The following is a 13,283-nucleotide window of genomic DNA, read 5'->3' on the forward strand; positions in this document are numbered from 1 at the left end:
AAATATGGATGATGTTCTAGATCAAGGAACTTCTTCATTAAAGGTTGTTTTATATCAATGATGACATTTATATCTAAACATGATTTTGCTACCTAAGGACTAATTAAAATAAATATTTATTAAACGTATTCACGTGTAAGACAATTCCAACTGCAAACAACATAGACCCTGATCTGTCATGATGTAATGCACCAGTAGATCAGGTCCAGTGTTGTTTGTTGCTCCTTAAAAACTGCATAGACACAGATCTGGGTCTGTTCACTTCGTGGTTGGACTCAAATTTTAAGCAAGTATAATATAGCACTTTTGTTTCAAAAGCTGCTATCTTTGGAAATTATATATGTAAAATACTTTCTGTTATTGTACTTTTTATTCATTGTGAATAAGTCAGATCTTAAAAAGTAAATAAAGAAATAAAAAACATAACTTTCAGAACAAAAGAACTGCTTCTTTGCATCATTTGAGTTCTGTATTGTCATGCTAAATGTGTATCACTGAATCAATGCACATTTAGAGAATCAAAGATTAAAGGCGCTGATCCATCGATTAATATGTCTTAGAAAGATGTTACCACTCTTATTGAATGACTCAGAAAAGGACCAATCAATGAACTGGTGAAATCAATACTTTATTATAGGATTACTCTGCAAGCTAATCAATTTTATGCTTTTATCCAACACACCAGGAACCTATTTTATTGATCCAATGTTCAATATTTACTTCATATTTATTTACAGACATTGTCATCCCTGGTCATTGAATGTTTAAAATCATGTGGCTAATCAGTTTCTGTTATCTTTGTCCACATTAAATTCATTTTAATTGTCTTAGACAAATATTTTTATTTATTATCTGAGTTTAATAGTTTATTTCTTTCACACATTCCTGTACACTCTCACCCCACCCACCCCCGAAAATAAATGTTATTTGATGTATCTAGTTCAAATAGTGATATTAAGTATGGTCTTACAATTTTATATGTACTTTAGTCAAGGTAATTATTTATGCCCCAACTGCTTCTAGCAGGGGTATAATATTGTTGTCCAGTCCAGCAGTACATTTGTACATCTATCCTAAAAAGTCCACTAGCAAGTTAGTGCAGATACAACTCTACAAAGAAAGGTGAAAATTTGCAGCATATATATATATATATATATATATATATATATATATATATATATATATATATATATATATATACATACATACATATGTAGATGACATAATTAGATTTTCAGGACGCTATGTACCAGCAGAGAGCAGAATTGATGGTTGGCTTGTACATAGGGTAATAAAGAAACCTGCAGATTACGAGATTCTATTGGTTGAAGGAAACATTCATGGTAAATCAGATAAGAAAACATTTGTTTCTGCAAAGTGAGTTTAGTTTTGGACTACATACTTTGACCAGAGGTCAAGAACATAGATACCCATTGGTCAGTAAACTCGAGTCAACCATGTTCTTCTGGTGCCTACATTGAGGACTGTTAAAAACATGGCTGGTGTCTAATGTGCTGCTGACAATCCTCTTGTTGTACATTTTGGAACTTTTGATGAAACCCCTTTTAGCATGATTAGGCAAAAACTTTCATATAGACAAATGAAATTGTTAGGATTGCTTGTATTCATATGTATATGATCTTAAATTTTCATGCCATTAGAGTAATTTTTCAAAGGTTTTGAACTTTTTGGATTCAGATGGGGCATGTGTGTTTTATAAACATATAATTAGTTTTATTACCAAACATTGCCATAGCTAGGGTTGAAAGGATGCACCTCTACCTAATAATGATATTATTAATATCACACAAGCCTACGATGTGATACATCGTCAATACACGTATTTTCATGGTCTTTCATCTTCAGAAGGTCTCAGTATTAAGATGATGCTGTTTTATATATGTTGACATACTCGTTGTATTTTTAGTAGGCAGAATACAGACAGAAATACACTTGTCATCTGTTCATATGCCATTCACATTCTTGATAAGATTTTAAAAAAATAACTTTCAAGCAGACTACCAATTAGATGTCAGTGACTTTTATTCAACCTTGTAGGCCATATCAGGTTACTCCATTTTATCATGTGTCGGGTCTCTTGATAAAAGTTAATATATATTCAAGGAGGAATGCATTACCTCATTTATATGTACAAGTTTCATCTGGATTTGATTACTGGTAAAAAAATTGAACCTTATCCTATCTTGTCCATTGACTTCACATGAACTGCTCAACAGATTTCATAGAAATCATATTGGCCATATACAGGGTTCTCACACTATTGGGAAATCGGAGAAAAATTTGGGAGAATTGATAGTTTTTCCCAACTGTGAAAAGTCCTTGAATTTTGCAAATATTGATGAAAGTCTGGAAAACTCTGGAATTTTCTGCCACCACTTGAAGCTCGAAACAATTACATAATTGAGTCATAATTGAACTGATTGCGAGTTAAATTTATCAAGATCTGACCAGAATATTTGTAGGTAGCAGTATGAATCATTTGGGTGCTTGCCATAAACATATTTCTTGTGTCAGTCCAAACGCTCAGTGGATTAGATTCCTCTAGTAGACTTTTTTTCACAGACAGCTCAATATCCATATTTTTTCTTACATGGAATGTATGAAAACCAGTCAAGCGTCACAGGAGGCCAACATGGTGGCAGCAAAGGGTAACCACTTACCAGATGACCTAGCAAACTTAAACGTTAAATCATGTCATACCCACATGAAATCGATATGAAAATTATTTATTTTCTCAGAAATTGCTTCTGTTAAAATCGTTATGTCTGCTGAAAGACAAGATAAAACTACATCGTTGATGAAAATTGACCAGGTACTCGCAATTTGCATTGCTAGTCACACAAGTACATGTATCTCGCAACCCACATGTTCATGATATAAATCCAACATTCATGTGTTATCAATAATAACCCATTTCAAATGTTGTAGAAAACAATAAATAATATTATTTGAAAGGCGTATACTAGTTGTAATAAAAGTACAGAAAAAACAACGAAAGACCATAATGTTTTCTATATTTATTCCAAGAACAACTACCAGGGTTTTGTTGTATCACACGACTACATCGCTGACATGTGCTCTCTGCTTGATGAATCGGACTGGCCAGATTGCTGAGACAGCAACAGGTTTCTTGTCATTGTTCTCAAAATATATATGTTGACAATTATATGTTCCTTCAGGTTTTTACAAATGGTGTCTGATTTTCATTTAATATAACTGAATTTTTGTACAACATTAAAAAGAAGTTTGTTGTTGATATCTCTTGACTATTGGACTTCTGATGCCATTGTTTGAGCTTTATGAAGTCATGTGACTAGTTATGCAAATGGCAAGTACTGGGTCAGGTTTCATCTATGCTTTAGTTTTGTCTTGTATGTCCACTTATTAAATACATAACGATTATAATACTTGCCATTTCTGAGGAAATAAACCATTTTTCTATCGATTTCATGCAGGTATGAGTTGATATAACCACTTAAATTTGCTAGGCTCACTGGTAAGTGACTACCATATGCCGCTACCACACGGTGGCAGCAAATTCCAAATTTCAACATGCAATAGCTGACCCCACAGCTATCCTAAATGTCCAGATGTGAAATATGGGATGGGAATATTCGTATGAAACCTGAGCTGAACTTTGGTGCGAAACTATTACACAGTAATATGTAACTTGAAGCATTGGTTTCATATCTTAAATAAGATGCAGGAGATATGGGAAATTGTCATCCCTTGTATTATATATTAATCAATGATACGAGTCCCTGTATCAATACAGGTTTGAGGACTGGTTTATCGAATTACAAGAAGACATGATTTTAAAGAAAATTCAGTCCTTGTTTATACAGCAGTATATAATTTTGAAGGTCTTTTGTCAAAATTTAAATCATTGATGGGTTTTTAACTAAGTCCTCTTTAGAAGTTTAGGTTGTTGGAAAAATCTTGTTTGTGTTTTATTGGTACATATTAATTGAGGGTTACACTTTTTTCATTACAAGATAAGATTCTAATACTTTGCGTTTATTGTTTTTTCATACTGTAATATGAAAAGTTTACTTTGTAAAACATACATATATACTGCCCTAGAATTCTTTAGAAATACAGGTTTGAAAGGAAACAAAACTAATTTATGTTTATTATGTTGTTTCCACATAACAACATAATGCAGGTCAGCAAAGTAAAAATTTGTATTGTGTACATTGAAATGACTTTGCATGCCAATTTATAGGAATGTAGTCAAACTTGTTTTGTATGATACATTTTATGGTTTTGTACATTATCATCTTTTCTGACTTAGATGTTCTGGAGTGTCTTGAAATAGAAGCATCATTAGATTTAGAAAATGCATGTTTTATAATCTTAAATGTTCTTTAATACCATTTAGTAACGGTCATGTCTGAACCTTGAAAAAATTAATTTCATCTTGGGGAAAAGCCTGGAAATGACCTGGAAATTTATCTTTTGAAAAGTGTGGGAACCATGCATATAAGGCACAAATGAAGCCAATCACCCTCTGATATGGCTGCCATTACTAAATATAGAAAAATCTTTCAGTGTTAGAAGGCATCATACTAACCCAGTTTTTTTTGGCAATGTGCCCTCAGATTTGGCCTTGAGTTAGATATTAGCCAGGTGGGTCATCTTTGGACATCTTTTTTGAAAGATGTAACTACAATGCTGCATGTAAATTAAGATGAGCAAAGTTCTTCAGTATGTATTCAATGTTTGATTTATTACAGTTCTTATTTGGTCTACCAAAGTTGCACAAAGCTTTTCTTAGCTCTTCCATAAAGTTCTGCAGGAGTTATAATTTGATAGACTTAAAATACAAGTGTTTATTTTTGGTCCGCAAATGTTTAAAAAAGGTCTTCGTGGGGTCCACCAATGATCTCTAAGGGTCTTTTTTGTCCACCAAACTTTTCAAAAGTTTTTCACTGGGTCCATGGGTCCACCAAAGTTCTTCATGGTTTTCACTCTGTCCACCAAAGTTCCACACAAGTTTTCAGTGGGTTGACCAAGTTCTACATAGGTTTCATTGTATCCACCAAAATTAAACAATGATTTTGACTGGATCCAACAAAATTATACAAGGGGCCTTAGTGGTTCCATCATAACACCATCTTATTGACTAATATATATCAGCTTTATACCATGGATTTCTTCCAAATGTTGCACAATTCAGGTGATCCATTTCTCAAGGAACATTATACCTCGATAATTATTATTCTTTTACTACATGGAGTTCCTGACGTGAGTAGTGATTTTGAGTCAAAATGACTAATTATGATCAAGTTCTGATAATTTGACATTTTAAGTTTTGTTACTGATCTGTGTTTTCAACATTTTCAGAGGTGACTATCAAGCAGCTAAGAGATCGCATCAAAGAGTGTGAAGAAAAAGCCGAGGAAGTTGCAGAAGTAAGTGAATTGAAAATGAAGAATAGTTTCAATATTCCTTCTAAAATAGTGGTCTCATCCCACCCTATTCCCTATAAAAATAGAAACTCCAAATAAAATAGTGGCATGATCCCACAGAAGTTTCCAACTAAAATAGTGACATGATCCCACAGAAGATTCCAAATACAGTGTAGTGGCATGATCCGACAGAAGTTTCCAAATAACATGGTAGTATGATCCCACAGAAGTCTCCAGTTAATATAATGGCATGATCCGACTGACATTTCTTATTAAAACGGTGGCATGATTGCACAGACACACTAGAGTGTATGCACATTCACATGCAATTTGTAACTTTTATTAAAAGTACATATTAAAAGTATATTTTGTTAAATTTTCATCTAACACAAAAACATATCTCAGTACATTGTAAATAACACTATACAACAGAATTATCAGTCAATTAAAATTAAAGTAAAGCCTACCTGTTGAAGTACTTTAATATATATAAATTCCAATTAAATGATTCTTGTCAGATGGAATTTGTGTTTCAGTTTTATCAATTAATTTGGTTTCCGTATGATCATCTTAAATATAAAATACTGTCTAGTATTTAACCATTCAAAAGGTCAATCAGCTATCAATGCTATGACCACAAGTGTTTCCTTGAGAACCTAATTAAGTACCTACTTTGTTTTGTTCTTCGACTTTGAGATGTGTTGGTCACATTATTATAGTCAATTAAAGGTTGACGTGTATTGTATTATCACATTAATTATTTGTTTGCATGAAATCAAGTAAAGGGGTAGAATTCTTAAAAAGGTTGAAAATGTAGCTGCTTAAGAGTTGGCTGTCAAGGTAGACAATTCATTTCAGTTGATTAATCAGACATTGAGAACACTGCAAGCACACATAACATAATTAAAGTATATATTAGGAATCATTGGTTTATTCTACTCAAATAGGTGCTTCAAAACTTATTTTATGGATAGGCTTCATTATAAAGAAGCAATATTCCAATGTTTATAGTGAACATAAATTTCTCAAATTGGCATTCCAAGGTTTGCTGAATGATAAGCAGAAATTTTGCTATATCTTAACGAAATCAATGCATCAGTATTTTAGAAATTTAAAAATGGTTTCCACATTGATTTCTCTAAATAGTCTCTACATAAATTTGATTTTCTTAAGGTCTTGTTCTATTGTTAATCTACAGTAATACTAAAATATATGCACATTCACATGCAAAAAGCATTGACATAATACACTGTTTTCACAGGTACACACATGTGTGTTGCAATCACTTGGAGTAATGTTTTAAATGATCTTTCAGAGACAGAATATATTAAAAATAACGGTAATTTGTGGAAGAAAAAGAGAAACATTCTTAGAAAAATCTAGATGTTGACAGTTATTTTCAGTTTTAATATTAAACAAAATTCAGCCACTTAACCCACCCCATGCTTATGCTACAGTCGATGTTTTTGGACCTTGTTGATAACAAGTTAATGAGAGGATGAAGTGTGTATCACTCTTATTGTAAAACACATTTATAAGTTGCAAAAAAGACATCTTCTAAATGTGCTTGATATGAGACCATTACCACTGCTTGAATTCAAATATATTTCAGTTCAACATCGAATATTGAAATCAGTAAATGAAGACAAAAATGTGGTATTTTACCTGGCTTCATTGTAATCACAGCAGTAGATGAACAGGTTTACCAGTCGTTTCTATTTTTTTGTTGGGTCACAGAAGAAAAGAAACGTGCAAGAGTGTGAAGAACTTGTTTCTTAATACAAGCAATTAAAAAACAGGAATTTAATAAGCATTATTTGTTGTTTAAATAATTCTAATAAACAATGTAGTTACGGTGCAACAAATTAAATATTTCACAAGAAGTGAAAGTGACATGTAGACAGCTTTAGTGGTAACATATTTTCATTAGATTCACCAGTTGCAGCAGGGTTCTGCTATAAAACATGCACATGCTCATGAAAGTAATAAAAATAGTTGCAAAAAGTATGCATTATACTTATCAAAATGTAGTATCACCATTTTTTAATTTTTAAATTTTAAAACTAGCTTATAATGATGATTTGTTTTGCACATGATTTTAATTTTTTACTATAATAAGTATGGTTTTTATGTATCTGTCATAAGGCAGAGTGTATTATGTTTTGATTTTGTCCATTCATACATTTGCACATCCATCTGTCTGTTACCAGTGTACTTTCTGAACAATAACTTGTCTGCCATCTGCAGTGTCTGTTATCAAACTTTGGGAATGACATACACTATCAGGTAAGGAAGATCCTATTGATTTTGGAATTGGTTGTTATCAAGGTCAAAGAAACTGGAGGGGGAAAAATGGTTCTGCATAAAACTTAACGTTCTTCATGTTTAATCACCAAACGTTCTGCATGGCTTGAACATGCGGTAAGGAAAATATTGATTTTGAGGCAAAAAGATCAGAGATCAAGGTCATTGTAATTGGAAGAACGATGGTATTTGCACAATAATGAGAGTCCTCCATTATCTAAAGTTTTCTGTGTATTGCTTGCACTAGAAGTAAGAAAGAAGCCTGTTGATGTTTAGGTCAAAGGTAAAAGTCAGTATGACTGAAAAAAGAAAAATAGTTTCTGCACAATTACATTAGTTCTACATTGCAGACCTAAACCAACATTTATGTATGACTTGCAGTTATGGTGAGGCAAACTATGCACTATATTCCTTGTCTTTTGCTCAGTATTTGATACATTTGAACAATACTTGACTGAAATATCTAATTTGATGATTTGGTCACTTTATTCTTGCTTCACTATTGGCTTTGAGATCAGAAGGTCAAAGGTCAAGGTCATTGACTGAAAGAAGACTGGTTTCTGCACAAAAATATAAACAATCTACATAGGTGACTGTTATACACAACACAGGTTTATAATATACTGTTCATGGTACCCTTGTTATATAACTTGTTTATCCTATATCATGTATGTTGAAGGAACATGATACAATTTAAAATGAGAAATAAGCAAAATAAGATTAATAGCTCAGCTATTAAAAAAACAACAGCAGCATCAATGGTTATTACTACCACACAACTAAAACATACAAATTCAATAACTAGAGCATAAGAAGAAGAACAGTAACAGCAGAAGTAGTGAAAATGCAACCAACTGCCATTATCATCATTGCCATAATTGTGCTAGAATCATTATAATTTATTTTATATTCAGTCACAGTTGCCAGTCATAGCTGAAAATCTGCTTTTTGCTCTGTTTATGGCTACAGGTGATAAGATTTCCTCATTTGTCATGAATATTCATAAACAGCATCATCCATCAGCCAGTGAAAGTAGGTCTTATATACAATGCAACCTTGTATCCACCAGTAAGTGACTAGAAGAGAAAACCTTTGACTCACTCACCATAAAAGGTCTTGGGTGAACATTCTGAGAAAATTTTACTTGGGTTTGCACTGATTGGTTTTAGTAGGCTTATACATATGATAAGTGAGGAAATCTTATTGAAGGCAGCCATGGATGAATTAGAGACTTTTTGTGCATTTTTCCATGGTTTGTGTGATGATTTTCTATGATATGCAACATTTTGCTTCTGCTTCCATCACATTGGAATTTAAATATTTTTCAGATAGAAATTGCATAACTGCACTTGTATTGAAACCCAGTTGTACACAGCAGTGATAAATTACCTCATTTGGCAAATCATTGGTAATAAAAGATGCTTTGAAAAATAAAGAATGTATGATTAGATGGTTCATTGGTTGGTCAGTTTAATAGCATTTTGAGGACATTATTGCTATATCATGCTGAGGAAAAGGGAGATCAGTGCTTTTCCCAAAGATACACAGAGGCAGATGACCTGGGCTGGCTTGGATGAGTACTGAACCAACATCCATGAATTAAAAGAGTTAATATTAGATGTAAAATAAAAAGATAAGTATGCAGTGTTCTGTACATTTTGAGTTAACATTGTACTTGTCTATGTTGTGCTGACAAACTACAACATGGACTTCAAAAATAAAGGTATGTAATGTACATATCACTGTATAATAATCCCGTCATATGGTAATGTGTGTAGTTTAAGACAAACCTTTTGTGTTCTTTAAAAATTTGTTTCTTTGTTTTTGCAATGGAACAATCAGTGACTTTCTGTTTTCTTGTATTGCTTGTGAAAGTCATTTTTGTCACTTCAAATGAATATGTCCAACATTGTCCTTTTCATTTTATTCACTCGCAAGAACTGTTCTGTTAGTGGACTCTTAAAGGAATGAACATGCTTGTTTTTATCATACTCTGTGTAATTAAACGATTTACATTTGTGGGATTTGGACAAATGTATCTCTCTCAAGTCAGTGGCATTATATCTAACATCAGTTACTAATAATAGCTTAATAATTGCTACTTTTCTATATTTAGCTCTATTTGTCTTTTGACCCTTAAGCTATATAAAGGAACATAATTCAGATTTTAATCCTAAGAGGAAATAATTATACTGGTTACCTCCATTAATATTTGCTGGCATCTGTGTAAAATAATTAAATTTAAACAGAAAATGTGCATAAAAGATAATTGCATAAATATTTGTTCCAAATTTTTTAAGAATTTTTTTAATCAGTTCTCTGTTTAGAGATAAGGAGAAGAAAAGACTTAAAAAATTAAAAAATTTAGACATGTTTTAGAGGGATATTAGTATTTGTCTATGATTATAAAAAGGAACATGATTATCAATGTTAATCCCATCAAATGTACCATAGTTCTCCAATGATCCAGACAATTGATATTTTCAGTAGTTTGAGTTTATATTTTGTCATCTGTCCAGCAGTTGGGCCATCTCTGATCACAAACTATGCTGTGATTGTCAGAATTTACACCATTGTGGCTCGTGTTATCATTAGTCCTCTACTATTAATCCAGTGTCTAAACTGTTAGGAAATTAAAAACTTTCCACATATAATTTTTGTTTATTCAGCAGCAGCATCCTACAGACCAATATCATGCAGCTAAAATTGTGATTACACATAGTTTGATTCATTAACCTTGCCATGTTCCTATGGAAAGAGTCAACTAATAGAAAGATCAGTCACATGCTCTATAGTGGAAGACACGAGTTGTCAACATGCCAATGAGGAGGCATAATCCTAGATTATGGGGATTCATTATGTCAAGCTAAGGATGAATGAAATGTAGATGTGTTGACAAAAGATAAGTAAGTCTTGTTTCTTTAAGGTTTTACCCCATGGGGTTGGTAAACCAATATTTTACTGTGATTACTTAATAAGGTGATTGGCTCCACTTAAGATAAATGTGGATGTAGCTTTCTTATTGAAGGTGGTTTATTTGATTCTATCATACACAAACAAAGATGGCAAAGGCCTGTCCTTGTATTTAGTATCATTTAATAATTTGATGATATAACACATGAATGAAAAAACATTTTAGGAGAATTTTATTGATAGTATTATAATTGTATGAAATTAAACTCCTGTCATGTGTAAAAGAATTGTGTAGGGTAACGTAGAATGGTATGGTGCTCTATGCAGGCCCATCAACACATTTGCTTTTATACTCTGAACTCTTTTTATCAGTATTCAGACAAAAAAAATCAATAAAAAATTGATTATGTATCAATATAACAAGACAAATAATGCCAGTTTTGCATTCTACTAGCCAGCCTTAATGGAGAATATTGATTAGAGAGAGTGCTTCTTAGGGTATATTGTTTAAGCAGTATTTGGGTCTAGATTAAGTGTCAACTGAATTTTAATGCAGTTTAAGTACAAAAAAGAAACTTGATGTAATTTTGTTTGGATTGTCCATATAGTTCATGCCATGACATAAACCAGTGAAGCTTAAACTAAAAGCATGGGTGTTGGCACTTGTAGAAAAATGCACTACTGAAAGAATTGTGTTGTCATTTCCACTAACCTCTGCCATATTGGGAATTGAACCCAGTATAATAAAGATACATGGCAAATGCTTAACTGTTGAACTGTCTTGGCCTCTAGCTGTAGATTTACAGTTGGTGCTTGTTAATCCATTAAATCATTCTGACTCATGGCATACTCTAAACGCTGCATTCCAAAAATTGATTAACACGGGTGACTGTTGAGCAGACACTGAGAGTTTCATGGTAGGGTATTAACTTATTTCAAATTACTTTGTTTATCCATGAACTGTAAAGATCCAGACCTGCCTTTGCATCAAGCTTCAGCTGATATGATCAAAACTGTTCTACTTGTTATTTCCATGGAACACTGCTGATTCTGATCTGCAGATCCAATATGTGATGGCTGAACTGTGTCTGTGTTTTTTTGTGGTTGTTTGCACATATAGATTAGCAAGTACATTAATGTAATTTCACCATTTTTTAAAAAAAAATTGGTGTACAGTTGTTAGCATTTTTGTATTTTAAAAAGTGTTGAATAACTAAGAAAAACTATTTTTATTTTAATATTATAATTAAAAAGATTTGGGGCCTAGTCATAAGATTACTTTTGGGAACATCTTATAATGTTGTATGACTAATTATAATTCCAAAACTTAACAAGTACATACATGTGATTCTTCTAGCAGCAGGCCAAAAATAACATTTAAATTCCATCTTCAGTACATACCATTTTATGGCTAAAGCTACCACTTAAGAAAATTAAAAAGAACAAAGCCAGCCAGAACCAGCCTGCTGGGTCTGGAAATGTTCCACCAGTACAAAGTACAATGACCAGTGTGATGCACAGCAGACTAATAGGGCTAGAGAATTGTTAAACAACAGCTAGCATATGTACAAAGCAAGCTATTAATTGATGAACTTATTGTTGTAATTTGGGAATATTAATCCAAATGCGGGATGTTTCTTGAGATGTTACGAGTAATAAAGTAATCGAGGATGGGTCCATGATGTCTTCTGGACTTGACGAAAATCAGCTGACCTTTGGCAGTTGGGAAACAAACAGAGGGTGGCCATAAGAAACAATTCTGGCAGACACACTAGAGTAAGTATTTTGATATTTGTTACCATATTGTCCAGGATGTTTTAAGAGGAATATTTACTGACGGGTATTACTGTTTTTCCTTGGCTCATGTCAAAATGCTGAAATGTGTGCCAAGAGACTACCAGCTAAGAAATAGCTTGGATATCAGAGTTTAAGTGAGTGCAGGCGAGTTACAAAGGTCCTGAGTTTCTTTTGTATGTTTCAGACGTATACATATTTAGTATTTCATTATTTATTTGAAGTTTTATTCAACATAAGTTAATTTGAAGCCCTAAATAAATTATGTTAAAAATATATTACAAGATAATTAATTTTCTAGTTAGAATAAATTATTTATGAAAGCATTTTTACATCATGTACTTCATTGTTTATTTCAGGTCTAAATTAATCTTTTATATTTATTTTAATTTACAGTGATGAAACTTGCCAGCAGATTTTGGGATCTGAGTCATGAAAAGAAAGAAGGTTTTGAGGATGAGGCTCCAGAGTGCATCTTAAATCTAAGTCTGGAACTTCCTCCTCGTGTCTATGTGGGGTGGGGTGGGGGGGACATGCTTTGGAGGAGTATTGGAGAGCAATCAGCAACCTTAGAAACCCAGCAACAGAAAAATTGAAGTTAGAACTTCTTTGCAGAGTGCGTGTTGTGTTCCTGCCATTGCTATACTCTAGTGCTGCTACAGAGAGGACATTCTTCATTCTTCACAAAATACACAGTGATTCAGGGAGAAAGCTGGACCAGAGAGCTGTTGAGAGCCTGTTAAGTGTGAAGCTTAATAATCACAGTGAATGACATCAGAATCTTGTGAAGGAAACAAACGTTATTGGATTTATTTAAAAGGAATCTTTACAGTGAACTAT

At 32.7% G+C, this 13,283-nt stretch overlaps 1 protein-coding gene and 1 long non-coding RNA gene across 2 annotated transcripts in view; both read left to right on the forward strand.

Moving 5' to 3' along the window:
- LOC149777021 (homeobox protein cut-like 1) overlaps positions 1 to 13,283 on the forward strand; it is a 195,892-nt gene that overhangs the window by 96,913 nt on the left and 85,696 nt on the right. The window contains exon 5 of the mRNA XM_089941788.1: positions 5,368 to 5,435. Coding sequence (XP_089797914.1) covers positions 5,368 to 5,435 — 68 coding nt within the window. The remainder of the gene's footprint in view (positions 1 to 5,367; positions 5,436 to 13,283) is intronic.
- On the forward strand, positions 5,445 to 13,148 carry LOC149777022 (uncharacterized). Its single transcript, XR_016416153.1, has 2 exons — positions 5,445 to 12,425; positions 12,840 to 13,148. It is a non-coding gene; the product is annotated as an uncharacterized LOC149777022 (long non-coding RNA).

The sequence above is a fragment of the Sinohyriopsis cumingii genome, chromosome 18 (assembly GCF_028554795.1).
Source record: "Sinohyriopsis cumingii isolate HCF-2022 chromosome 18, ASM2855479v2, whole genome shotgun sequence".
In the NCBI taxonomy this organism is placed as follows: Eukaryota; Metazoa; Mollusca; class Bivalvia; order Unionida; family Unionidae; genus Sinohyriopsis; species Sinohyriopsis cumingii.